Genomic DNA, 26,416 nt, shown 5'->3' with positions numbered 1-26,416 from the left:
AACACGCGAAACACAATCCCCCGCTCCGCCTTGCCCCACCACCATGCGCAGGTCGACTTGTTGATTGGTCACTTGAGCTGTCTATGTAGGTCAGCCGATTGGTCTGACGTCACATCGGATTTTCCCCGAAACGCCCATTCGATCCACACCATGAACGAAAACAAACAAGATGGCCGCCACGCAGGGCGAGGGAAGCAGGCAGAGTGGCATCTGATTGGCTCTTAGGGTTTGAGATTGCGATGCTATTGGTTATAAAACGATTGGCCTTTCCTGTAGTCCAACCCTCGGGAGTAGAAACTAGAAAAACTAGGGGAGTGGGGTGCGGTGGCTGCTGGGAAATCAGCCTCAGTGTTTATTTCGGTCTGGCAAGGAAGCGCCGTATATTTGGTACAGCTGGAAAAATGTCCTCCGTCAGTCCAGACCGGGAATCGATCGGCGGTCAGGGCCGAAGTGCGCTCGAGCCGCAGACCGTGTTTGTCATCCTGGACTCGGCTGAAAGTCTCAACGTGCTTCGGTGGGTCACCGTTATTTGTTCCGTTAGCTTTACTTGATCTACTCAGGCGCACCCGGAAGTCTTATTGATTAGCAAACCTTATTTAGAATACAATTAGTGTATGTCGTTATCATTTCGGCGTCAAGTATCAAAGGTGAAATAACCTCAACACTGGGTTTTTTATTCTATTCTGATCTGGCTCAGGACAATGTTAATTTGAAATTAGTTCAGGTTTGGACATATTTAAGATTAGCATACCAAAAAAAAGAAAGTACACTGTGTGCTGTAATGGCAAAATAAGAGAATTTTGTCATCAGTTTGGTGCAAAAATAAGTGTTGAAGATGAAATATCAGGCAACTCAAAACTGGTTAACTGGACTGGCATTAAGTTATGTTTAAATCTTTCATTTCACTCATGGATGGAGTTCATGTTACCAAAAAAAAAAACGGAATTTAAATGGGTGATGTTATTGCAAAATGACAGTACAATAATACTGTCATAACGACAGGGTCAAAACTACTCTCTGTTTGGACTTAAGTGCAATCACAAATACTTAAATGTTAAAAAAGGTGAATACAATGACTGACTAACCCTGAGGGTGCTTGGTGTTCTTCCCCCCCAGGGCCCATTGGCCCAGTCTCTGGCCAAGGAAGACATTCGTTAACATGGCCCATTCATTCATTCATTCATTCATTCATTCATTCATTCATTCGTTCATCCATCCATTCATCATCCGTTAATTCATTCATTCGTTCATTCATTCATGCATTCATTCATGCGATTCTGAAAAGTGCAATTGTTATAGTCAGTGATCTTGCTAGCATGATAGATAGAAACTTATTCCACTTTATGTCATCAGTATTTGTTCTGATTCTGCATGCCAGTCTTATTTGATGGTGAGTCGGGGGCAGATACTGTGCATTTTAAAGATCCCCATTTTTGGTTAATATCCTCTTCATTTTTCAACAAATGAAATCTCAACTCAACTCTTCTGAAACATCAAGGATGAACTTACAATGTCATTGTGAACTTTGCACATAAATATTACTGATTTCTCAAGTCCAGTCAGGTCCCCCCCCCCACCCGTCACTCTTCTGACAAAGTGTACATAACGTCACAAAAATAAACCACACAAAAAGAAGCCAATACACAACACCCCTCTTGTTCTAATTCTTTGTTAGCAAGCACCACAGAAACGCAGGGCTGTATTGTGTGCATATAATCGTCTGCACAGACACAGATAGTTAACAAACTTTATTTTGAACACATACTATAATACTAATAACAAATACTTGCACAAAAACAAAATAAAAAGTTTCATTATATAGCCCAAAAGGGAAGTGAAAATAAAGTGGGAAGTGAAAATTACTTACTCCCTGTTTTTATTCATACTGTATTTTACTATATAATCAACATAGTAATTTAAAGAACCTATTCTAATACAGCATCAATCATCTTTACCGTAGAAGTCAAAAAATAATTGTAAATAAGTATTAAGGAGAGTTGATCCTTCAGGAAGTTGCCGCCGCCAACTCCTCCTCTTCTTGTGTGTGTGTGTGTGTGTGTGTGTGGAAAAAAATATATATTTTCGCGCACACAACCAACTGTATACAAGCAAGTAAAAAATAAAATGTATGCTATCTTTTTCCCCTTAATGTCAACATTTAGTGTCTGTGCAGAATGTTTAAAATGTGTGCAATTTCGTTTTTTTTTTTTAACTGCATTCTGCCAATTGAATGTTGACCTGCCAACTCTTTCCAGATGCCACAAGGCAATACATTCTTTTTAATGACCAACAAAGTAACGCAGCACAACAAATGACCCCAAAACCTTCTTTCAAAAGACCTAAACACCGCGTCTGAAAGGAAAATTACAAGACCTTTCTCATGATTTCCTACTGTCCCGATACAGCTATGTTTGTTCCATGGAAATTTTGGAGGGCAGAGAGGAGGAGGAGGGGGTCTTTGTGGTGAGAAGTAGGAAGTGACTCAGCTGAAACGCACACAGATTTTTTGGGGGGTAGGGGGGTGGGGGTCAGGAATGAGGAAGAGGATGAAAAAAAACACTCATTCAAGACACCAGGCATTCTTACACGTATACTAGACCATAGTCGTACTGAAGAATCATTATTTACTACACATATATCTAAATCATACCCTTGTAACCTTAAATAAATATGAACTATAAACTATGAACTATAAATGATATAATTTTAAAAGGAGAATGAAACGGGTGTTTTTTGGCATGAACCAAGAGGCCTCTGATTGATCGGTTGTGTCTGCTTGCTCAGAGTGGAGTCTGGCATCGTCGCCGACATTGAGGTGGATGCCCTGCTGCCATCAGACTACGACACCTTCTACCAGATCAAGAGTCAGCCCATCCGCAGCAGGTAATGCCACCAGCTCCTGGACTTGTGTCTCTGCACAGTGTATATTATTTTCAGCCATTGTAACATTTTTATTATGGACAAACTTTATCATTAACTGTGATAAAGTAATGATTCAATTCCAATGTAGTGTACATAAAAAAAGAAGACATTTGTGTCTCTTGATGTCTCCTCAGCACTTCAGTGAATGCCTCCTCTTCCTCCTCCTTGTCATTCTCTTCATCTGTGCCGGTGGCCATGTCCTCCAGGTAAGCGTCCGGCTTCTCTCCTAACCCAATCACGGCCCAGTCATGGCCGCTGAGGTCCAATACTAACGGCTGCTCTGACCCGCAGGGTCCTGTTGCGTCAGGATCTGATGCGTCAGCAGGCTCTTGAGGAGCAACAAAAGGAAGCACAGCAGCAGCTTCTGCGGTTGCCCGCCGGCTCGGTGTCGTCCCCCGTCTGCGTCAGTGCGTCCCCCTGCGCACCTCCAGCTCAGGTTCCAGTAGAGGTGCTCAAGGTACGAGTCAGAGGTTGAGGGACTTAAATGGTTCATGACTTAGGACTTTTTACTATGAAAGGCTTGACTTGACTTGAACCACATTACTTCTTTAACAACTTGCCTTTCAAGTGGAGAGATACTGTTAATGGTGAGGAGACAAGGGGAAGTCATGTCACTTTACTCTTCAGAACAAAACTAACTGTTCAAGCAGCAAGCTACTTCCTTTCAACCTTAAGCTTCCAGGAGTACCAATAGCTTATGCAACAAACACACCAACACGGGGTGAGTGTGACACTTACTAGCTTACCACGCTAGCGTTTTACCACAAACTGACACGTTGAAGAAGGCAAGTGGCAGTTAGCCACTTCATCCGCGTCATCTAGCTTCTCCCTGTGCGAAAGATTCAAGAAATTTGCTTTTTTTTTTCGTAGACATGGTATGAGATTCAGGATTCGTGTTTCGTTGCTTTGTGCCCTGAAGCTCAGTTCTCCAAATTCTAAGAAAGAACTGGTTCCCCGTTGGGACCTCTCAGCCCAACTTTAAGTGACGTCCCCTAAAAAGAGGTTTTCTAAGAACCCAGAATGTTGTTATAATTAGATTCAAGGATTTTTTGTTTTACATCAAATAAGAAAATCATGAAAGGCAACATGCAAGGTTACACTGTGCTTTTCCTTTGTCTTTGAAACAATAAAGTACCAACTTAAGACAAAACAAATACTGTATCATGACCATAAAAGACTTACTGCATGTGCTTGTGAACGTGTTACTTCTATGTATTAGCACTTGTACAGCATGCTGACCTCCCGGCATCCCTCAGGTGCAAACCCACTTGGAAAACCCTACGCGGTACCACATTGAGCAGGCCCAGAAACAACAGGTACGGCAGTACCTTTCCTCCGCCGTCAGACCTGCTAGCCGCAACGCTTCTGGACCATCATCGGGCTCCTCCCTCAACAGCCGGCATGCTGTCAGCAGCCCAAAAATGGAGGTAATGCAGAGTGGAGCGTCAAGTTAGGTCCACATGACATCGGCACAATTAACCAAATGTTCAAATAAGTAATGGCTGGTTCTCGAAAACTATAATATATATAATATTCAAATGCCGGCCCACTTCGAGAGTCCATATTTTTTCCCCTTTACAATTAATCAGCACTTTTCACTGCTTATATTTTCACAACCTTTACCATTTTCTGCAAGGGTGCCAGTCTATGAAAATATATCTGTGTTGGCTAATAGCATGTGGATAAAAAGAGGATGTGTGTGTTTTTCATGTCCAACTTTATCAGTCATTTGTCTGAGAAATCCACGTCCAGACTGCGTAATTCAACCCTAAAGGGTCAAATTCCTTTTTGATTGATTCTTCAAGATGGAGGAGACTGTCATTGATGACATCATCAGTCTGGAGTCCAGCCTCAGTGACGACTTCCTGACGCTGCTCGACTCGCGGCAGCAGGTTGCCACAACGGTAATGCCGAGCGCCCTGTGCGTGTGTGCGCGTGTGTGTGACTCCGAGGGCGAAACAAAAAAAAAAAAATGATTAGGTGGCGTTTTCTTGCCTGTATGGTATGCTGCCTCTGCTGCTTACACAGATCTGACTCCTTCCTCTTCCTGGGCACTTGTGCGTGTTTGTGCACGTGTGCATCTGCTAAAAAGGCTGCTGTGGGAAGTTTTGGGCTCTTCTTCTTAAGGGTCGTTTCCTCATTTTTTTAACAGTCGCTGAAGAGAAAGAGACTGGAGCAGTTTGACTGATAACCCTGTGTGCATGTGTGTGTGTGTCTGTGTGCTTGTGTTGGTGTTACGCGATGAGGATTTTAGTTTTCCTGCAGGAACATGATAAAAGGAGACATAAAGCAGAGGTAATGTTTTTGTCCTTAAATGTTACAACAAGGAGACAAGCTTTTTTTTTAATATTGTTTCATCTCAGTAGGGATTTTTGTAACTTTCACACACAAAACAAAGAGGCAGAAGTTTATTATTTCAAACATGAAGTGAAATTGACAGTTATGTTACTTTGCTGTTGATTTTCTTTAAATAGCATTTAGCATCGCTTGATGCCATCTTAAGTTATGAGAATGCCGCAACTAAAGTGTGATTTGAAAGGCACATATTAGGAAAGCTATCTTTATTTTTTATCCTATTTCTGTAAATGTGTCTGTGAAGCGTGCTCTGCTGCAAGTCTGCCACACTGTCACTCAACAGTGGAGGTCATTTACATAATTTCCCAGGCAGTTACTTGGCAGCAAATCTGTTTGCAGTTCCAGAGTAAAAAACCTACTTTCAAGCACGATCATGTCAAGCCAAAAAACTAAACAGAACAGTAATGTTAGCACGTTAGCATTAGCAAACGGTGTTACTAGCAATACCTCCTGATTGTAATGTATAATAACGATTGGCTGAGGTGTCAAAGTAGTGGTTGGGAGTATTTGCATTTGGGCATGTCATGTGATCTGTTTAATATGTGCCCGACTGAGAATTTTCCTTCTCGCCACTCTACAAGTTGTTCCACCCTGTCCGCTGTTAGACTTAATTTTCTTGTTAGTAGACACTCACACAAGTCACGGTACCCACCTGAGTGACGTCATCTGTCGGTATTTGATTTTGTGCTCTGATTGGTCATTCTAGCTGCCGACGGCGGCGGGAAACATGCCAGACGTCTTTGAGGAGAGCGGCGGGAAGGTCACGCCCGTCGCAATAAGCAACAGTTGCCCAGCTGACCTGCTCACCGTCAAGCGAGAGCTGAACAGTGGGTTGCTGCGCTTTGGTGTTTCCATTCTTACAACCCTAACACAACATTTGACTAAAACATTTGGCCATTTCTAATGTTTGAGAGTCTGCAGCCGATTGGCCATGTTGAGATCCTCCCCATTGCTCGACTGACACAGAGGAAGGCTGTGTTCTTTATTCACTTTGATAAGTCAGCACTACTTCGTACATCCTTAGGCTCAATTTTGACATTGTCATCACTTCTTACTTCCTGTTCAACACAACAGCACAATCTCCAAAGTGCAACAAATCACTTCTCATGAGGAAATAATGCAAGTAGAAAATATATGTACTTTGTAAAACATTTGTTTTTCTAAAGAAACACTTATCTGTTTGAGAAAAAAACTCTTATTTTTATATGAACATGATGATGGCTTTTCAGATGTGGAGACGAAAGCGCTGATGAAGGAACGACAGAAGAAAGACAATCACAACCTGAGTGAGTTCCTAACTTAGACCATACATGTCATTGACAACCTAAACCACGTGAACCAGATAATTAGAGCTGCTCTTTATTTTTCAGTTGAGCGACGACGACGCTTCAACATCAACGACCGCATCAAAGAATTGGGTGCACTCGTTCCCAAGACGCCCGAACCGTCAGTAATCACGTCCACCCTCTCATTGGTCATCGTTCATTAAGACTTGAGTGCTAACGAGGCCTTGTGATTGGACAGGGATGCCAGGTGGAACAAAGGAAGCATCCTGAAGGCTTCGGTGGATTACATCCGAAGACTTCAGAAGGAACAACAACGAGCTCGTGTCATGGAAGAAAGACATAAGAGACTGGAACACACCAACAGAACTCTGATGCTGCGCATACAGGTCAGTGGCACTCATTTGTCAGTCATAAACCTTTCCCCTGCCAACCGATTTAAACACCATGTCATCCGTGCCTAACCCTAACCTATCACAATTTCCTTATTTTCAGGAGTTGGAGCTCCAGGCAAGCCTCCACGGTGTTCCTTTTTCCTGTGGTGATGGCACCCCGAGCGACCCGCAGGCCTTCCTCTCTTCTGTGACGCCATTGTCGGACACGCTGGGCTTGGCAGAGTTGAACGAGCTGAAGGGAAGTGGCGACGACACTTTCTCCTCTGACTTGATGAACGATGCGGGGCTGGCAACGCTGGAGGACTTTGGAGATATCTTGATGGAGGATGGCGGCCTGATGTCACCTGCGGCCGGTGCCGACCCCATGTTGTCATGTGGGGCATCCCGTTGCAGCAGCAGGGGAAGCAGCATGGATGATGACCTCTGACCATTTCATCTGACACTTTGGTAACCATGCCACCATCCCTCTTACATGGTAATTGTAACCTCATCATCTCCCATACGCCATGGTAACCACACCATTCTCTCTGTCACCATGGTAACCACATCAGTCTCCTCTGCCACCCCCTCTGTCACCATGCAAACATGTCACCGCACATTTTTCACCATGGTAACATGACATTCCACCTGTCACCATGGTAACCATACTATAACTATCGATAACAGTGGTTCTTAACCTTGTTGAAAGTACCGAACCCCACCAGTTTCATATGCGTATAGTAATTTTTTTTTCAAATTCAAGACATAGATGTTGTTTACTGGTGCACAAAATGAACCGTGCATGAACATCAGCTTGTTCAAAGAACAAAACCAACACAATGCATGAACTCAAATGACGTACCTGCAAATCAATGTGACTTCTGCTGTTGCCTTTGCGAGACCAGTTCAGATATGCGTCATCACGAATTTACACGACATTCAGGTGTGTTCGGACCTCCGCAGTGGAGGCTCTGCCGAACTCCTGAGACCAACTCACCGAACATCTAGGGTTCCATCAAACCCAGGTTAAGAACCACTGATCTATAACCATGGTAACCACATCACCCCCTTATCATCATGGTAACCACACCAACCTCTGTCATCATGATAACCATACGATAAATTTTGACACCACGGTAACAATGCCATTACCACTCTGTGCCCTTGGTAACGATATTATCACTGTACTGGTCCCTACAACACACTCCCTCTGCCACCATGATAATCATGCTATTCTTGCTCTCTTTCAACTTGGTAACCATGTCATCACCCTCTTGTCACCATGATCGCCATGCTATCACACGATGTCTCCACAGTAATCCTGTCATTCTCTCTATCAACTTTGCATCCATACTTTTTTTCCCCTTGGTTACCGTGGTAACCACGCCATCATCTATCTCTCTGACTTATCAGCTCCCACTTGGAGGTCAGTGCCATAAGAAATTGAAAAATGTTTTTTTTAATAATATATATAATTGGATATATACGTTTTTTAAATAATTTTTTAATGAGTGGACTTCCGTGGTCATATGTGAAAATGAATGTTGGACGTGTTAGTTTTCTGATTGACAGGCACTCAGTCCAAGAATGTAGCCAATCTGAGAATGCAACTCCAAATAGTTCTTGTGTAACTCAGTTGATCTATTTTTTTTGTTTTTTTTTGTTTACCATTCTGTCGATGGTACAAGCCTTTTGGGGACCAAATGCCCACATTCGTGTTGTCACATTTTAGGTGTGTACTCTGCTCATTATACTCGGCAACCATCAGCAGTTAGTTGCCAGAGAGAAACCCGTGTTAGCATGTGCTAATGCTATCCAGCTGCTAACAAACAGGTCCATTAGCATTGCCCCGTTGAGCGGTTAGAACTATTCATGAATATTTTTTGTTTGTTGTTGTTTTCTTTTTAATACTGAAAATGATCTGCTTACTATAGCAACTGACGCTATGCTGTCTGGATCATAAAGGGAGTCGTCTTTATTGTTGTTTACAATCATGTAACATTGTATCATATCTATATATAGAAACTTTATATAGAAATAAAATGAGAAAAAGTCTTTTTTCCAAAAGCACTGTTGACTCATTGAAGCCCGTGAAATGTCCTCATAGTTCCTTGCGTGGATTTACTATATGCCATGTATTGGGAAAAAAAATAGGAGAAAAAAGAACCCATTTGATGCCCGCAGAGTTTACATCATTTAAAAATGGTTTTAGATCTTTTCTCTACATTTTGCAATAACTGGAGGTAAATTCACCACGAGAACATGCTTGTGCATGAATATGCGCGCATGTGTTTGATGTTGGCTGTCCGGGCTCAAAGGTTAGCTCCATCAGCTCACGTTGTCTTTTCAGTCACCTTCCTGTTTCCTATTTGGATGTTTCATAAATGGACAACCACAGCCACACTTCCTGTTCTGGCCGGCTCGTTCCTTCTGAGATGTCAATCACGCTGAGTTGACTTGGGATTCCGCAAAACTTGCACAATTAGGCACACGTAGACAAACAATTGACAGGTAGATAAGTGCGTGTAATTGCTACTTAATGGATTGTTCTGTAGCCTGTGTTAGGAAGCGTCACATGACTCCTCGACTCCAAGTGTTCCCAGTGTCAAACAATGAGGAAACAAGACTCCATTGTGAAATTTGGAGGGACATCTCTTTTAAGCCTCTAATTGGTCAGTCTAAGAAGGGAAACATATGGCGCAACACTCCAAACACATCTCCAAACAGTCTGCCGAGCTGCAGCACTCCTCCACTATTCCACAATCCAACGGTTCCACACAAGCCTCGTCCCAGCAACAGCAGCAGCAGCACCAGCAGCAGGTGTCAATGAATCCGCAGGAGCCGGACAGGCCCCCTCCGCAAGTCACGCACCTCTCCACTGCCCCACACATGGATTGAAAGTTGCAGAAGAGACACGCCAGCAGGCAGTGGACGCAACAGTCTGTGGAGGAGTATGCAGTCAGTGTGTGTTTTCATGTGCACCCATGCCCGGCAGAGATAAGGTTCACGTTGAAGGTGTCCCGCTGATAAATGGGTGTGTGTTGATCTTTCAACTTCCTGTCAGTTACATCCCTCAATAATGTAGAAAACACATTTTTGACTAACACCCATTGTTGTCATTAGTGTAAAATATCATTTTGTTAATTCTTGAACGTATAGCGGGTAAAAAAAAAAAAAAAATGAAATTATACATATTTTCAGTGCCAGCTTTTTTCCTTTATATTAGTCATAGGAGCTACCATATTTCTACATAAACAAAAATACTTTTAATAATGAATCATTTTTATTTAAAGCACTCAGCGGCATGGTGGTGGACTGGTTAGCACGTCTGCCTCACAGAGGTCGTGGGTTTGATTTCAGGCTCCGACCTTCCTGTGTTTCGGTTACATGTTCTCCCCGTGCATGCGTGGGTTTCATCCTCCCACATTCCAAAAACTCCATAGGTGAACTCCATCCATCCATTATCTGTACCCCTTATCCCCACAGGTGTCACGGGCGTGCTGGAACCTATCCCAGCAGTCATCAGGCAGTAGATGGGGAACACCCTGAACTGGTTGCCAGCCAATCGCAGGGCACAGTGACAAACAACCAATCGTATTCGCTACACGCCAATGGGAAATTTGGAGTGCGCAATCGGCCTACCAAGCAGGTTTTTGGGATGTGGGAGGAAACCGGAGTACCTGGAGAAAACCCGCGCAGGCACGGGGAGAACATAAAAATTCCACACAAGGAGGGCCGGAGTTGGAATTGAACCCGCAACCCCTGAACTGTGAAGCAGGCATGCTAACAAGCTGGGTGAACTGAGCACTCTAAATTATGCTTAGGTGTAATTGTGAGTGTTAATGGTGAATTTTATGTGTGATTGCTGTACCCCGCCCGCCTACTGCCCAAAGACTGCGATTCGGACGGACAGGTAGATGGATGCTATAGTACTCACCGTCTCTTGCTACTTCTTCAATGAGGGTGCTATTTGTTTTGTTGGAGGTGTGGCTTTTACTGGAGGAGAGATGTTTCTGATTGGTGGGAGCCAAAGGTGGGGGAGCAGCCCGTGGCAACTTGTCTACTCCTAAATTGACGTTGTTGATGACATTACAGTGGGGCATATTTATTTGGACATCCACTTCCGTATGAGTTTCCAGAGAGCCATGCTGGCCTGCACGTGTTGAAAGGTGAAGTTAATGAGTTAGTAAGCTAAGCTTAGCATCATTAACTATTCTTCATATGCTTTTGTTGCAATATGTCTGCGGTCACCTCACCTGCACATTGGAGCAGGGATGGTCTACAGGCTATCGGCTGGCTGGAGATGCACCCTGACTGGTCGGAATCCACAGTCGCGTCGGAGTGCGACGTCATCACGTCCATCCTGGCCAATGGGAGACAAAGAATACGCTGAATTGATTAGTTTTGGCAAGATTTGTGTTACTAAACTGAATAAGACAATCAGAAAGTCAGGAAAAATGACTCAATGTTAAAACTTTTTACGGCGGTCTGTTGGACAGTGCAACTCCAGAACGTTCACCTTTTTGAAAACGTTCTTATCATAAGAAAGAAATGCTGGTAACACTGTGCTATCTTAACATTGCAGCTCTGCTTACCTTTTGGCTTTAACGTGATGAAAGTTTCAGCCACCACATGTTTATTCTGTTACTGTGGTGTCACAATTGTGATGGCAAAATTCAGAAGCACTCACTCGGATTAGTAAATAGATAAAGGCAGGAACGGAAAGACTTGTTTAATTTCAGACTTATGCAGCCCCTCCAGACGCTCAACTATTATTTGTTGGCAAATATTCAAAAAATAACTTTTATACAGTATTGTCTTTTTAAACAAGGTTAACACTTCTTTATTTTTACGTTCAGATAACTTTTAAACTAGCAGATTTTAAGCACAGTAAAACACTACACAAGTCCATGCATAATAATAATAATAATAATAATAATAATAATAATAATAATAATAATAATAAGCGCTGTTAGTAAATTAAATTAACTCGTTAAAGGATGTCCAATATATTTGCCTGAAAACCAACCTTCAGCCTCCGCACGCTGCTTTGCCCTCTTTAAAGGCATGTGCGCGTTTGTGTCCGGCACTGTATGAAATTGGATGGGTGGTCGTGTGCGTGCGTATCGCGTGTAAACGCCCACCTCACTACCCTCTTGGTTGCGCACACGAAATGTAGTTGAGGTGACGAAATTACACTTCAATTACGGTCTTGTTAATTCGGACAATTGAACTGCACAATTAGATTTTAATATTGCTACCTATATGATTTTCTTTTCTTTTCTTTTCTTTTCTTTTCTTTTCTTTTCTTTTCTTTAATAATTAAATATTGACATATTTTTTTGATTGGGGACAAATGTTCTACTGTTAGAAGCAGCAATAAAACAGTTTTAAGAAATAATCCAAAAAAATGTTTTTCATATAAAGGATTACCGTTTTAAACGAGTGCATAAAGCCCATTTTGGTTGTATTTATTTGTGTGACCTGCAGGTGTCGCTGCCACTCTGCTACAGCAAAAAAGAGAAAAAAAAGAAGAAAACGTGGCCGAAGATGCTACGACCAACTGATGCTGTGAAGAAAGGAGGATGAAGTCGGATTAAGGGAAGACTGCTGATGGAATTTCGTGACTAAAACGTGCCATTTGGCTTCCAACCAAGTGATGGTGAGTCTTGTAATGTAGAAGTCGAAAGAAAAACTACGACGCATTGGCGGCCGCTACTCGTATGTTTTGGGGCTCCATTCTTCTTCGTGCACGTTATTGTTTGTTCGTCCGTTCGTTCTTCTTTTGCCATCTTCAGAGGTTGCAAAAGTAGAACTTGAAGTATGTACAGATACTTGTGGAAAATAGAGACTTCTTATGATTGAGCACCGATTCAACCAATCTGTATAAAAGCACAAAACTCTGACATTCGTAGGAAGAAGAAAATAATATACATTTTCACAATACTTGTAAACAATGCACATTTGGACTTCTGCTGCCCATTTGGCCTGTTTAGTTTCTCTCCACTAGGTCTGTGAAACTCTTTGTAGTTAAGGTGTCACACAAAGCCCAAGAGTTCAACCACTCAAATTACAGGACAATTCATATAAATCACAATAAGTGGGTGGTTTTCCCTTTAATCTAATACAGGGGTTTTCAACTGTTTTTTTCCATTATAATCAAGAAGCAACTCGTGGACCACTGTTTTGGCGGAAAATGTATTTTATTTTGCACCGAAGGAGGATATACATATACAGTAACTACTGTATGCAACCTATTCTCTATAAATTTTAATTTAATTTACTCAGAGGTTGTTTTCCAAAATCGTGCGAAGAAAAACAGTTAAAGCTAAGAAGTTGTGTATCTGTCTGTCTTAAAGGCGGGAGAAGCGTCAGATCTTCATCCTGATGAGGATGATAAAGGAGTCGTTACAGTGGAAACGCCAAAGGGGCCCGTCTACTGTGTCTGCAGAAGACCTGATATCAACTGCTTCATGATGTAATCCACTCAATCTACACCCTAAAAATGATTCGCACCTGCATTACATAAACACCTATAGAACACATGTAACATCTGTATCATACATGTATCAGCTGTAGCACCCGTATCTGTGGAATAAAGCAGCACATGATGCTCGCTGCTGTCTTTATTGCAGGTGCGCGATTACATTTGATAAACACTGTACAGTATGCCTACCAAAAACATTGTCGTCCAATCAGAGGCTGCGACGGCTGCGCAGAGTGGTTCCATGGTGGCTGTGTGGGCGTGTCCGAGAAGGCGGCCAAAGCCATCCGAGTGTGGTTCTGTCCATCTTGTCGAGGTGACTTGTCTTTTTGGACTTTGTCAATCCCAAAACACAAATATAACACTACTCACATCAAATATTGTGGTCAGGAGTACATGTGGAATGTTAACTACTGCCCATTTCAGACGGTGACCCATCTCTGGAGATTAAGTATCGTCAGAAGAAGACAAAGGCGTCTGAGGCCGAGGAGGACGGGAGCTCACCCTTTCAGTCCATGAGCGACAGCAGGCGTAGCGCACAAGTGGGTCGGCAAGCAAGAACAAAGCATGTCACGGCGCTGAAAAAAGTTCATGATTGTTTTTTCTGTCCTGCCTCTGTCTAGCAAATCAAACGGTCTGCTCGCATGTGCGGCGAGTGTGAGGCCTGTTTGAGGACACAAGACTGCGCCACTTGCGATTTTTGCAAAGACATGAAGAAGTTTGGAGGACCTAACAAGATACGCCAGAAGTGTCGACTGAGGCAGTGCCAGTTCCGTGCACGAGTGAGTGGTCACAATGTTGAACCAGTGATTGCAGTTGTCATCTATAGCACACATTTAACACCTGTTCAACAAATGTTCACACCTGTAGCACACAGGTAACACTTGCTACGGACATGTAACACCTGTGGCGCACATGTAACTCATGTAACACCTGTATCTCATGCAGCACATGCATTCACACCAGTAGCAAGCCTAAAACATATGTAGCACACAGCGCTAGCACACATGCAACACCTGTAGCAGCCTTGGGTCTGTGGTGAGCGAAATAAATTGAGTTTTTTGCATAAGATGTGGCATGTTCCTGGTGTGGAGCAGAAGATGCTTCGCAACAAAGAAGAGGAGATGAATCGACGCAATGCAATGAGGCGACGGGAGCGCTACAGGAAACACGGCGGGGATCTTACAGAGGAGGAAGAGGAGGAAGATGTGTTCAGTGAAAGTGAGATGGAGCTCTACCAGCAGTACAAAGCTGCTGGATTCAGCGACCTGGTCAGTGAATAATTCAGGGCCCGTCGGTTTCCATTGGCGCTTCCAATGACAAGTCTTTCTGTTGCAGCTGTGGCACAGTGGAGAGGAGGAAGAGGAGGAGGAGGAGTCACTCAGAAAAAAGGCGGTGAAGGTGAAACATGTGAAGAGACGAGAGAAGAAGCCAGAGAAGAAGGTGAGTCCCATTGTCCTACACAAAACACCACTTGCAGCACATGCCCTTAGTACACACACGTCACATGTAGCACATATGAAGTATTTGTAACACTTGTAGCGCACATGTTCATACCTGTAGCACGCATTCAATGTTTGTTGTACATCTAGCATACATAGAACATCTGTTGCATGTATGTAATACTGCTTACATGTCCAAAACACCGTAGCACACTAATTCACGCTGGTATGGCTCATAACTGATTATGTCTTTGTCCACAGAAATCACTCTCCGCTCCCAAAGAGGAGGTGCGGCGTCACAAGGCAAAGCAGCGACACAGGGGACGCGTACGACACAGTGAAAGAGGAGGAGGTGGAGGAGGTGGAGGAGGTGGAGGAGGTGGTGGAGGAGGAGGAGGAGGAGGAGAGGCTGACGCAAAGGAGCTCGGCAGTACTCTGCGCCAGTGTCTCGGGCCTGGCTGCGTCCAACCGGCAAGGACCTCCTCTAAGTACTGCTCAGACAATTGTGGCATGAAGCTCGCGGCCAAGTGAGTCGCACCTCAAATGCACCTGTGGATTACACACTTGTAATGTGACTTGTTCCACCTCACTCATACACATGCCGTATCACGATGATATATGTATACCCCTTTCCATGTCATTACATTCCAGCAGTCACCATGAAGCACTAACGTGACATTTGTTGTGCACAGCCGCATCTATGAAATCGTCCCTCAGAGAATCCAGCAATGGCAGCAAAGCCCCTGCGTTGCCGAGGAGATGGGGCGGAGACAGTTGGAGCGAATCAGGAAGGAGCAACAGGCCACCAGGCTGCGCCTCACTCTGATGGAAAAGCGCTTCCACGAGCTGGAAGGCATCATTGCTAACTCGAAACTTAACCAGGTGCAACATGACGAGGAGGTACATAAAATTATTCTTTTATAATATAGAAACAGAAAAAAACATTTTGTAGAAATTTTCAGAAGGGCAAAAAAAGCGGTGGACCAATAATAGAATGTTGTTTTTGGTGCAGAAAAGCTCAAGAATGCTTCTCGGCATTCAAAAAAATGAATAAAAGCTGTCACTTGTGTGCAAAGGCCAACGAAGGCGATGGCGATGACACAGACCTTCAAATTTTCTGCGTGTCCTGCAGCCATCCAGTCAACCCCAAGGTAGCACTTAGACACATGGAGAGGTGTTACGCAAAGGTCAGTAAAGGTCAGCCTGTCTCCAACTTTGTCAATTTTACCATCTCTGACCACGGCTTACCTTTGTCCTAATAGTACGAAAGTCAGACTTCCTTTGGATCCATGTACCCTACGCGGATTGAAGGGTGAGTGCAGCCGCCTTCTTTCCACATGCTCATGCCTGTCTCAGTTATCACACATAAATACATTTTTTGGAACTTTTCGCCATGTTCAAATGTAAAATGACTATGGTATTTTTCACGTCTCGTACAGAGCTACGCGTCTGTTCTGCGACGTCTATAATCCTCACAGCAAGACCTACTGCAAGCGACTGCAGGTGTTATGTCCGGAACATTCCAGAGATCCAAAGGTTTGTTTTGCTTCTTTGTCTTTCAAGTGGCTGGGACTGGACTTCTAGTTCTCAGCTTGTACGTTAGGATGGCATCAGGGCTGCGCGATAAAAGCTTATCGGTTTATATGCTCATATACTTTATCCCGAAATTCCATCCATCTTTGGAAAATGTAAATAACGTTGACAATATTCAAAAGGAGTTTTGCTTTTTGTTTGCTAATGTTTGTGCATGTCATCCAGGTGGCAGTGGATGAGGTGTGCGGCTGCCCTCTCGTCAAAGACGTCTTTGAACCCACCGGCGAGTTCTGTCGGGTCTCCAAGAGAAAGTGCAACAAACACTACTGCTGGGAGAAGCTCCGGCGTGCCGAGGTGGACCTGGAGAGAGTCCGAGTGGTATGTAAAGCTCCTGTGTATTTTTATGGGCCAGACGGGGAGTTTGAAACAGCTCAGAGAGCTGTCGGTGTTCCCAGCACATGCACAGGTTCCACACAGAAACATACACCTGTTGGTGCTCATGAAACGGGAATTATGAAATGTTGAAGAAGTATAAATGTATAAAAGTGATCATACATATTGATGATAAGGAACATGAGTCATATACCTGCCATTTAGCAAAAAAGGGAAAACGAGTGGTGTAAAACAAACATGAGGAAAATTAATTCCATTCAAACAGTTTTCCCTCTTTTATGCAGTATTATTGTGATTGCAAATCAGATGTTCTGAACTAGTACAGTGTATGTACAGATTGTGAGTACCTTTACTCTCTTTACTACTCTGCTTACGCCATTTATTTGTCGCCAGTGGTACAAACTGGACGAGCTGTTTGAGCAGGAGAGGAACCTGCGGGCCGCCATGACCAACCGTGCAGGTTTGCTGGCTCTCATGCTCCACCAAACTATCCAACATGACCCGGTAACCACCGACCTGCGCTCTGCCAAAGACCGCTAGAGACGCAGCTTTTGTCATCACCGGCACACTACAAAGAACTCTGAACATTGTTCATTTTAAAGTACATCAAATACAATTTTGAAGGTTTTAAATGCTTACGTTTTACCATAATGTTGTTTTATATTGGTGTGATAATGCATTACTTTTCTATTTTTGTATTTTCATTATTTTATTGTTTCTATGCTGTTCTGCATGTGGTTTGTTAAGGCTGTAAAAGGGGTGGAAAATATGTGGTACATTTCAATGGGAAATTAAGCAAGCCAAGATTTTATTTGGTCACAAACAGATATCATTGTGAATACAATTAAAACCCAAGACATTACAAAAGATTTATTTGGAAGGGGAATGTTATCAGCTTAACTTCTCAACTACACCTTCAAATCTGTAAATCGAGCTATACGTATTAATTATTTGCTCGCTCTTGTAATTTAGTGCGGCATACATCCGTCCGCTAGGTGGCGAAATACCACTAGATACTCGTTACGCATGTCCAAACACAACGAAGAAGAATGAATGCGCGCTACAAAATAGTCGATAAACAAATCGGTCCGACACATTATTTGAAGCCATTTCGACTGGTTAAGATATGTGACCTTACATGAACGTGAGCTGCTCGGATGTCTAAAAGCGAAATGTCGAATTGTTTCACGTCTCATTTCACAGCTTACGTTTTGAGCGACCATGTTTAGCAGAGCTCGCTTAGCAAGCTAACAGGTTACCGAGGCAACGAGAGCCCTTCCAGACGCGACGTCTTGAAGGTTGTTTGTTTTGCTTCCACCTCTGCTGAAGGAATTGCTCGTAGGCTTGGAAACCGTGGTCCCTCTGAGGCGCCATAATGTGAGTTCTTCAAAATGCACACGCTTCGAACTTAGGTTATTGCTAGTTAACCATTTGATGGCAGAACGTTCTATCCACTGTAACTTAAGTGTAAACGTATTTCTATACAACTCATGTACTTGTCATTCGAATTCACTATTAAATGAAATAATTTCTCTGTCTTAGAGCAATGCACCATTAGATTTTATTTTTTTAATGTATTAGTTGAAGTCACAAACTTACATGATATGTCCAAATGGAATATGGTCAACAGGTCCAAGAAGCTAGATGCTCTTCAGCAATAAATTAAGAGCCTTTATGTATTCTCATGCAGTCATTCAACAAAACAGTAGGTACGTGATGGAGCAGTACAGCATTCTGGGTCGCATCGGGGAAGGCGCTCATGGCATCGTGTTCAAGGCCAAACACGTGGAGGTGACTACAAAAGACTAAGTGTTACTGTTGGAATGTTAATTGAACAAAGAAACTTGTCAAACAGACTGGAGAGACGGTGGCTTTGAAGAAGGTGGCTCTCAGGCGGCTGGAGGATGCCATTCCCAACCAGGCCCTGCGGGAGATCAAGGCTCTGCAAGAGATTGAGGATAACCAGCATGTGAGTCAAATTCACTCAGAGGTTTTCTTGGCTCAAGTTTAGCCAGAGATGGGACCACTGCCCATCACCCCCGAGCCTTTTGCAGGTCACACAACCCAAAAATACAAGAACTCTCTTTCGTGTTACTTCAAGATGTTGAAATACCAAATTTGGGGTATGGCAAAATTGTAATTGTGGGATTGTAATTTAATGTAGATACCACAAGATGGCAGCAAAGTACAATAAACAATGTTAAACGTCATGCATTGAGCATGAGCGCAATACAAATCTGTTACAGTAAGCGACTATTCAGTAGGTAATTGATTCAAGAGGAGCAAACTACCTTCACATGAGGCTCACCAATATTATAATTGAGGACATCCTAGTGAAATGCTGGTTAGATAACAGTTTTCTTTTAGAGCCAAAGTTGGCCCAAAATGAGGCTGAGACAGTCAATTTTTTTATGCTCCAACTCCTCAGGTGGTGAGGCTGAAGGATGTCTTCCCGCATGGCACCGGTTTTGTCCTAGTCTTTGACTTCATGCTGTCCGACCTCTCTGAGGTCATCCGCAACGCACGGCAACCTCTTACCCCGGCGCAGGTCAAAGGTTACATGTTGATGCTGTTGAAGGGTGTGGCCTTTCTGCATAACAACAACATCATGCACCGGGTGAGCACCATCTCTGGTCAAGTAGGACTGATTGGTTTCCCCAAAGTCCAATCAGTGACTTTAATCAATGGTTTCTCTCTTGCTTAGTTAGTTGTTAAAATCTAATAAAATGAATCGATAAAAATGGATGAATCTCTCATCACTATCGATGGCCTGCTGCAGCCGCCAGCCTGCACAATAAGGCACTTCCTGTCTGTCGCCAGGATCTGAAGCCTGCCAACCTCCTCATCAGCTCGTCAGGACACCTGAAGATCGCTGATTTTGGTCTGGCCCGCCTCCTCAGTCAGCAAGAGGATCGACTCTACAGCCACCAAGTAGCCACAAGGTAGCACCCTCTCTGAGGTTCAGTCCTTCTTTTTTTTCTCTCAATACATTATCATTCATACATTGTGTGTCCAGGTGGTATCGTGCTCCTGAGTTGCTGTATGGGGCCAGAAAGTATGATGAGGGCGTCGACCTATGGTAGGGAAACATGCTTAGTGATGTATAAGGACGACTACACATATCACTTTTGAAGATAAAATGTATGAAATCGCAGGTCTTAAAATGAGATGAGGCCTCATTCAAATGGGAATAAAAATCTGATGCCTAACCATACAAATTACTCTCAAGCTCCGATTGGGTGAATTAACTCAGGTCGCATGTTTTATTGACGCCGCCAACTCACCAGTGATTGTGCTTGTGTGCGTTGCAGGGCAGTGGGTTGTATTTTTGGGGAGTTGCTGAACTCGTCTCCTCTGTTTCCGGGGGAGAATGACATCGAGCAGCTGTGTTGTGTCCTCAGGGTGCTCGGGACACCCACCCAAGAAACCTGGCCTGTAAGACTCACACACGCACACACATAAGGAGTGCGAGGCAGCAAGCGTACAAACATTGCTCCATTTCATTGCAGGAGATGGCAGAGTTGCCAGATTACAATAAAATCACCTTCAAGGAGAATCCCGCCGTCCCATTGGAGGAGATCGTCCCTGACTCCTCCCCCCATGCAATCAGTCTGCTTTACAACTTCCTGGTTTATCCATCCAAGCGACGATGCCCCGCCCAGCAGGTACGAGACGAGCAATTGAACGTGTGTGCCTGTCATCTGACAGACAGTCGATGAATTAACTCCAGATCGGTCACCCTGCAGGCACTCCTCCATCCATACTTCTTTTGCTCACCTCTTCCCGCCCACCACTCGGAGCTGCCCATCCCTCAGAGGGGTGGCGGGAACCACCTCCACCCGCGATTGCAGGCGGCACCTGCTGACTTCTCCGTGAACCTCCCCTTGAAAAATAGCTTGGTCCAGCCCGCTCTGCTGCGAGGACACGCCACCTGCCTGTGATCGGTCCAACAACTTGGATGACAGAATCTCAGGTAATGTGAAAATACAATATGTGGTTATAACCTGGAGATAGCAGTGTTAGCTTCTTTGTAAATTAGAAAAATATCCAAACTGTTTCATAATAATAATGTTTAATAATTTGTTGAAACAGTCCATAAATCAGGCCATAAAAGTCAGTCAGGCAAAAGTGGACCTGACGGACCCCCCAGAGAGATTGGGGGGATCATTTCTGATAGGTTTGCCAGCAGCCTCGATGCCCACTTGCTAGGTGAAGGCTGAAGTAATCGAGGCACTTTAGTTAGCACGCACAGCTGCGAGACATCGGCGCATGCTTGTTGCTATAGAACAGTGATTCCCAACCAATGTGCGAGTGATCCAACTTTGTTTAATTTGTCTGAAAATTATTATTTATGAATTTGAAATGTGTCTTTTCTCAGCTATGCATGCCAGCAATGAATATTGACAGGCAGAGCAAATTAGATGCTCTTCCACTAGATGACATGAGGTTCACACATGAGGAGATTTTTTTAATAAAATGTTTAAAAACTGAATCTTGATTCAGTGTGCCTTGACTCAGTCAAGGTTGGGGAAGCACTGCTATGGAAACAAACTGCTCATTGGGCGCTGTGTTGCCATTGCCAAAGCGATAATAAGACTGACAGCCAGCATAATTGTGTGTTTGTGTGTGTGTGTATGTGTGTGTCCGTGTATGTGCATGCGTGCGTGGCTCATCATTAGAAACAGTTTTTCATTACAAAGCAAGCAATCAGTCTCCATTACTCTATAATAATTGCCATAAGAATACACCAAGGTCCTTACACACACACACACTCACACACTCTCAAATAAGTCCATACACACAATCCTTAAGCACAAGCACTTACACAATTAACAACCCCCCCCCCCCCCCCCCCCCCCACACACACACATACACACAGAATATAATCACACACATATCCATAATCAGATCGCAATCACACGATCCACATTCACACATTATTGTGTGTGTGTGTATATGGCTTATCAGAAGAAAAAGTTTTAAAGGTTTTTCAATACAAGCAAGTCTATATTACTAAATAATCATTTATAATTCACTAAGGTCTTTTCTGGTTATAAAAATAAAAATGATTGACATGCTTCAACGTTAGGACGTGTCAGTTTCAAAGTTCTGTTATTTGCATACTTGTTTGTGCACCTCGCCCTCCAACCATAAACCTTGTTGTCCGATCTCATGCAGAAAGATGTCGGAGTTTGAAAAAAAAAAAAAAGAAAAAGAAAAAAAGCCCTTAAAAGTTTTCCCAAAATCCTGTCAGTTATTGTCAACTCAGAGTGCGAGTCCACCCAATAGGCCCCGCCTACTGAGACGACTGCCAATCAGAACCTGAGTCATTCTCTGCGGGCTGGGCTCCAGCCAAGGCAAGCTCTGATCGTGTTCCTGCCTCGGTCCAGCTCGCTTCCAATCGGAAGATAAGCTGGCGCCCGATTGGCTGGTGCCCGATGGGCTGGCGCCCAACCTGCTGTCATCAGATTGGCTGTCGGAAGGGCACTCGTCACGCGGCATCAGGAACGAGAATGGCGCTTGCTGAGGAGCTGGCCAGCTCTCAGAATGCTTTGCGTCCTCCTCCTCCTTCTTTGTGGTCTCCTCTCTTGTGGTCCTGCTTTGCTCTCTCCTCCTTTTCCTCTCCTCCTCTCGCACCTTCCTTCGTCTCCTCGCTTCCTCCTCCACAAGGTCCAAGTCCAGATCTGGAGGTCCTCCCTCACCGCCACTTCCTCCTCGTCTTAGTCTTGGTTTGGCTCCGCCTGCTAGCTTTTTCCTTTGTGGGCTGTTGGAGGTGGTTGTCATGGCAACCGTCCTAGCCTCTTGCTCCTCCATGTGCGAGGAGGACGAGGAGGATTCATCATCAGGGCCTGAAAAATGACATACAAGGGCAACATCAGCTGAGCCGCCTCAAAAGTTCACAAGATGCTCATGTTTGGACTCAAAAACAACAGTGGTGATGTCAAGAGCGATAAAGATGAAGAATGAGCCAGGTGAAGGAGGAAAAGAAGAACGTTACCGACCGCGAGTTTTCCGTGCGTCCGATGACGTAGAAGCAAGGCTCGCCCTGTTTGGAGTTGGTCATGCACAAAGACAGGCTGGACAGCTCCACTGAGGAGGAGGAAGTAAGGAAGAAAGAAAGCAAGGAGGGCAGGAAGAAGGTGGAGAAAGTGGGAAGTCATGGTCAGCGAGTGGAGCACTCTGAGAAGCTACACTGTTGAACACTCTGTCTGGGCTAGGATACCTAGGAACTATTTGAATTTGTAAAACTTCTCCCTTAAAAATTGCCATGTGTGTTAAAAGTGGAAAAGAAGAAGAAAGCAGTGTCAGGGAAGTAAGACTGAGGACATCACAGAAGTGGCCATCCTCACCGTAATCGGGGACGTAGCCATTTCCTTTCTTCAGGACCAAATGGATCCGATGGCCTCCTCTCCGGATCTGCTCCACGGCCTGACTGTGCGTCATTCCTGCCGTGCTGTCGCCGTTGATCTCTACCAGCTGGTCGGAAACCTGAGGGCAAACCACAAGTGAGTGGCTGGTTCTTATAAGGAATATCAGATCTTCTAGAAGGTCCATGGAGATGGCCAAAGCTGTGAAGGTGACGTGCGGTTATGAGAATGAGACAGTTGGGTTTATTATTTCAGCAAGTTAAAGCAAGCAAACTACAAAGACTTGCATTGTTCAACTGTGCGGAAAGTCACTGAGTTCGAGGAAGTCCACCAGGAAATGTGAAAAGAATTGATTTTGGCCACAGCACTCAAGATCTGAAAGTCTAGGTAGAATGTCCCCACCCTCATTCCATTCAAAGATGTTCAGGAAATGCGTATTGTGTACCACAAGTGCGGAAGGGGTCTCAAACCCCTTTGCTCAAAGCCTGGATGGAGCTAGAAGAGGAGTAGTTGCACCATTTTTAGCCAGAGACACTGCCAATCCCCTCACAGATGTGGACCGGGCGCCGTTTGACTTTTGTTGATAAGATTATTACAACTCCTTGTTCAGCACTAGACAGCCATATCGAGTTCTTGAAAATAACCAGCAACTCCGGGCAAGAGCAGGCGCCATGACACACGCCCAGGGTTCAGACTGCCTGTTTTATCCAGCCAAGTCTCACATATTTCTGACATTAACCATGCTGTGTAAGCATGCAGCTAAATTGTTGACTGTGCTGAAGTGAGATGGAGCAGCTGGCTCATCTACTTGGGCATGACATAAGAGTCCATCGGGGATTCTACCTGCTCTCCCACAAGAACAAGACCACGCAATTGCTTAGGTCAGCAAAGCTTCTAGCTGAGTTTGAAGCCTAGAACTTGGGTCAAATTGAAATACATCCAGATGATGGTTTGTTTTATTAGATTTTTAGGAATCTCATTTATGAATTTGTTTTATTTTGAATTGTGTGGGCAACATTGGTGAATAATGTAAAACCATGTGGATGGTGCCATGAACAAGAAGGGCAATAAATGCTTGAAGACAATGGACGAAGGACTCAACCAACAACCAGAATGTGTGTGTGTGTGTTTACCTGTATCTTGTTGCTGCATTGGGCTGGTCCACCATCCATCAGTCCCAGCACGTAGAGTCCCATGTTGTACTCACTACCACCCCTCAGAGAGAAACCGAAACCCGTGGGACCTCGTTCCAGATCCACTCTGTAGAACCTTGACTCGCTCTAAAACACACACGCATTGCATCCAATTTTACTCACAGCTGGTGTATTTCATTCCAACGGTTTGTAGATGAACTGCTATGTTAGCGTTTGGTGCACTTCTGAATGAATCCTACCTTTGCCCTCCCTCTGCATCCTTTGGTGAAGTGCTTGTCGATTTCCACATCAGCAGCTCCTTCTGATTCTACAATGGACAAATAACATTTGGATCCACCTTTTGCAATCCAATGTGAATTGAGAATTTTGGTGTATGTCGTACGTGCTCGTGGTGTCACACTCAGCTTCAGCGTGTTCCCCGCCCTCCTCAGGATCTGGGCCAAGTCTCGGTGGTGCAGGGACGCTACCGCTCGTCCTTCCACGGCCTCCAGCTGGTCTCCAGGTTGGATGAGGCCACTGCGGGCTGCTGGACTGCCGCGGCGCACCGTCACGAAGCGATGGGACATCAGCGATTGGGACGGAGCTAGGCGGGTGAAGGATGGGTGTCCACAAATGGCGGGTGAGGGGGGAACAGAGAGGATCTTATTTGTCTCCTGTATGTCAAGTTGTCTTTAATTTGTCAAACTGTCCTCTTGGTTTGTCTATGCCATCATTTTGTGTCCCGAATACCACATTTTGTATCATGTAATTTTTGTATAAATATCATTATTTTGTGTCAAAATCTCACGGTGTCAAAATATCTTCATTATGTGTCTGAATGTCCTCATTTTTTTGTCTAATTATCCTCAATTTGTGTCTAAATGTCCTTAGCGCTTAGCAGCTGAATGTATAATTAAAGAAGCGCCAATTAGGAGCATGAATTATTCACACAAGCCTCAAATGTGTCACGAAGGCACAAGAATAATTTAGAACTTTTAGAATTGACTCCTCTTGTCCTCGTCATCACCCAACACACACTAAAGCAAATTGAACATTGCAATCTGTTGCATTTTTAAAATGTTTTTATGTTTCAAATGATCTTGTAAAGTGTTTGGGAACACAGAGAGATGAAAAGCAAAGTGTTTGACGTCATAGCATTTTCCAGACATGAATGCTGGCAAGCGCAAAAAAAAAAAAAAAAAAAGGCGAGAGGATCTGACACGATCTGGACTGACAGCACCATGCCACACAGAACAACTCACTAAAGCTAAAAATAGAACAAAAACATAACATTCTGCACCAATTGTCCAAAGCCAAGGCAGCAAATGTCCTTGCGCTTAGTTAGACAGTTTCCATTTGTTTCCAGTCCAGTGATAACTAAGATAATTAATTTCACTTCTGTGGTTGTATATGCTAGAAATCTTATTTCCCTTGCAGTTGTCATGCTAAGCTAGGCTAGCATTTTCCCTTTACATTCAGTGGTTTAGCGCTTATCAGCTATCTTGATGTTTGGTCCTGATAAAAGATGTAAAAAGTTGTTAAAAATTAACTCTTCCTCGAAGAGTCTTCCTCGTCAGTATTTTGAAACGTTTGAACCTCTTGGCACTTATGACCCAGTTGAATAATTTGCACGCAGACACACACACACATGCAAAGTGACACAGTAATTGGTGTGTTTTGCAACTCTAGACTAGATCGAGACCTGAAACAAGGTCATTAAATAGTAAATAACGTGATGCTGATGTCAATGTTGTACAGTGTATGCATGTGTTTGTGTATTTTCATGTCAATGACTCACTGAGGGCTGGGCAAACATTTCGGCTCAGGGTGGGCCAGGTCACTTGTAAAATAGTTCAAATATATACACTCGAACCTCGATTTTATGCGGAATTTGGGGTCCAGAATTTGGGAATTGCGTTAACCTAAAGATAGGAAAGAAACTTACCTAGTACGTATAGTACTGACCAATTGGGGTAGCAATCATGTAGGGGCGTCCAATCCTATTAGCTTAAGCAGTCATAAAGATGAAACAGCCCATACCGATCGCCGTCTCTGTGGTCGCACAATATGTAGGTTGATGTTCTGACTTATCAAATGCCTTTAAATTAGTCATGAATATTAAATCATTA

At 43.9% G+C, this 26,416-nt stretch overlaps 5 protein-coding genes and 2 long non-coding RNA genes across 14 annotated transcripts in view; 3 read left to right on the top strand and 4 right to left on the bottom strand.

Annotated features, from left to right (window-relative positions):
- The first annotated feature begins 308 nt into the window (after nt 1-308).
- On the top strand, nt 309-7,670 carry tfe3a (transcription factor binding to IGHM enhancer 3a). The gene is made up of 11 exons (XM_037280413.1): nt 309-514; nt 2,785-2,883; nt 3,057-3,128; nt 3,214-3,379; nt 4,179-4,349; nt 4,728-4,826; nt 5,984-6,104; nt 6,507-6,563; nt 6,648-6,723; nt 6,802-6,949; nt 7,056-7,670. Exons 1-11 carry the CDS (start codon nt 402-404, stop codon nt 7,380-7,382), a joined length of 1,449 nt encoding a protein of 482 aa, XP_037136308.1. The 5' UTR covers nt 309-401; the 3' UTR covers nt 7,383-7,670.
- LOC119139615 lies at nt 2,187-4,199 on the bottom strand. Its single transcript, XR_005101387.1, has 2 exons — nt 4,105-4,199; nt 2,187-3,751 (listed from the first exon to the last, which is right to left on the bottom strand). It is a non-coding gene; the product is annotated as an uncharacterized LOC119139615 (long non-coding RNA).
- Nucleotides 7,671-8,894: 1,224 nt separating the features above from the next.
- On the bottom strand, nt 8,895-12,076 carry zgc:113363 (uncharacterized protein LOC791449 homolog). Its single transcript, XM_037280426.1, has 4 exons — nt 11,964-12,076; nt 11,191-11,297; nt 10,872-11,087; nt 8,895-9,875 (listed from the first exon to the last, which is right to left on the bottom strand). The coding sequence occupies exons 2-4, from the start codon at nt 11,294-11,296 to the stop codon at nt 9,613-9,615; spliced, it is 585 nt and encodes a 194-aa protein (XP_037136321.1). The 5' UTR covers nt 11,297; nt 11,964-12,076; the 3' UTR covers nt 8,895-9,612.
- Nucleotides 12,077-12,439: 363 nt separating this feature from the next.
- On the top strand, nt 12,440-17,636 carry cxxc1a (CXXC finger protein 1a). Of its 5 annotated transcripts, none has more exons than XM_037240878.1 (15): nt 12,440-12,596; nt 13,294-13,412; nt 13,634-13,734; nt 13,845-13,960; nt 14,042-14,200; nt 14,516-14,689; nt 14,757-14,861; nt 15,122-15,221; nt 15,252-15,387; nt 15,553-15,760; nt 15,937-16,047; nt 16,123-16,172; nt 16,300-16,396; nt 16,619-16,771; nt 17,180-17,636. In XM_037240878.1, the coding sequence occupies exons 1-15, from the start codon at nt 12,594-12,596 to the stop codon at nt 17,324-17,326; spliced, it is 1,779 nt and encodes a 592-aa protein (XP_037096773.1). In that variant the 5' UTR covers nt 12,440-12,593; the 3' UTR covers nt 17,327-17,636. The 5 variants fall into 5 exon arrangements, with proteins under 5 accessions (XP_037096773.1, XP_037096764.1, XP_037096754.1 ...); XM_037240869.1 differs by having other exon boundaries at nt 14,489-14,689; nt 15,122-15,212; nt 15,249-15,387; XM_037240859.1 differs by having other exon boundaries at nt 14,489-14,689; nt 15,255-15,387.
- Nucleotides 17,637-17,731: 95 nt separating this feature from the next.
- On the top strand, nt 17,732-25,846 carry cdk20 (cyclin-dependent kinase 20). Its single transcript, XM_037240903.1, has 10 exons — nt 17,732-18,163; nt 18,477-18,577; nt 18,642-18,755; nt 19,215-19,403; nt 19,607-19,728; nt 19,803-19,865; nt 20,098-20,221; nt 20,296-20,451; nt 20,533-20,759; nt 24,740-25,846. The coding sequence occupies exons 2-9, from the start codon at nt 18,503-18,505 to the stop codon at nt 20,725-20,727; spliced, it is 1,038 nt and encodes a 345-aa protein (XP_037096798.1). The 5' UTR covers nt 17,732-18,163; nt 18,477-18,502; the 3' UTR covers nt 20,728-20,759; nt 24,740-25,846.
- LOC119115986 lies at nt 18,469-20,415 on the bottom strand. The gene is made up of 3 exons (XR_005096219.1): nt 20,331-20,415; nt 20,071-20,219; nt 18,469-19,860 (listed from the first exon to the last, which is right to left on the bottom strand). It is a non-coding gene; the product is annotated as an uncharacterized LOC119115986 (long non-coding RNA).
- magixa (MAGI family member, X-linked a) overlaps nt 20,840-26,416 on the bottom strand; it is a 16,893-nt gene continuing 11,316 nt past the window's right edge. For 3 of the 4 annotated variants that reach the window (XM_037240780.1, XM_037240798.1, XM_037240789.1), the window contains exons 17-21: nt 24,691-24,891; nt 24,548-24,615; nt 24,288-24,434; nt 23,137-23,275; nt 20,840-22,635 (exon numbers count right to left, since the gene is read on the bottom strand). In XM_037240780.1, coding sequence (XP_037096675.1) covers nt 22,052-22,635; nt 23,137-23,275; nt 24,288-24,434; nt 24,548-24,615; nt 24,691-24,891 — 1,139 coding nt within the window. In that variant the 3' untranslated portion in view covers nt 20,840-22,051. Of the gene's footprint in view, nt 22,636-22,788; nt 22,877-23,136; nt 23,276-24,287; nt 24,435-24,547; nt 24,616-24,690; nt 24,892-26,416 lie in introns of all 4 variants that reach the window. The other variant, XM_037240807.1, reaches the window with a different exon arrangement.

This window comes from Syngnathus acus, chromosome 2 (assembly GCF_901709675.1).
Source record: "Syngnathus acus chromosome 2, fSynAcu1.2, whole genome shotgun sequence".
Taxonomy (NCBI): Eukaryota; Metazoa; Chordata; class Actinopteri; order Syngnathiformes; family Syngnathidae; genus Syngnathus; species Syngnathus acus.
Note: the sequence above shows the minus strand (reverse complement) of the source record. Positions and strands in the feature narration are given on the sequence as shown.

Coding starts and splice junctions, on each gene's coding strand:
- tfe3a (XM_037280413.1), top strand. CDS start 402: ATGTCCTCCGTCAGTCCAGACCGGGAATCGATCGGCGGTCAGGGCCGA. Junction 3,129..3,213: donor CCGGTGGCCATGTCCTCCAG/GTAAGCGTCCGG, acceptor TCTGACCCGCAG/GGTCCTGTTGCGTCAGGATC. Junction 4,827..5,983: donor GGCAGCAGGTTGCCACAACG/GTAATGCCGAGC, acceptor TGGTCATTCTAG/CTGCCGACGGCGGCGGGAAA.
- cdk20 (XM_037240903.1), top strand. CDS start 18,503: ATGGAGCAGTACAGCATTCTGGGTCGCATCGGGGAAGGCGCTCATGGC. Junction 18,756..19,214: donor AGATTGAGGATAACCAGCAT/GTGAGTCAAATT, acceptor CCAACTCCTCAG/GTGGTGAGGCTGAAGGATGT. Junction 20,452..20,532: donor GACGATGCCCCGCCCAGCAG/GTACGAGACGAG, acceptor GTCACCCTGCAG/GCACTCCTCCATCCATACTT.
- zgc:113363 (XM_037280426.1), bottom strand. CDS start 11,296: ATGGACGTGATGACGTCGCACTCCGACGCGACTGTGGATTCCGACCAG. Junction 11,088..11,190: donor ATCCCTGCTCCAATGTGCAG/GTGAGGTGACCG, acceptor CAACACGTGCAG/GCCAGCATGGCTCTCTGGAA. Junction 9,876..10,871: donor TGAAGAAGTAGCAAGAGACG/GTGAGTACTATA, acceptor ACTCCTCCACAG/ACTGTTGCGTCCACTGCCTG.
- cxxc1a (XM_037240849.1), top strand. Junction 13,961..14,041: donor ACAGCAGGCGTAGCGCACAA/GTGGGTCGGCAA, acceptor GCCTCTGTCTAG/CAAATCAAACGGTCTGCTCG. Junction 16,048..16,122: donor TGGAGAGGTGTTACGCAAAG/GTCAGTAAAGGT, acceptor TTGTCCTAATAG/TACGAAAGTCAGACTTCCTT.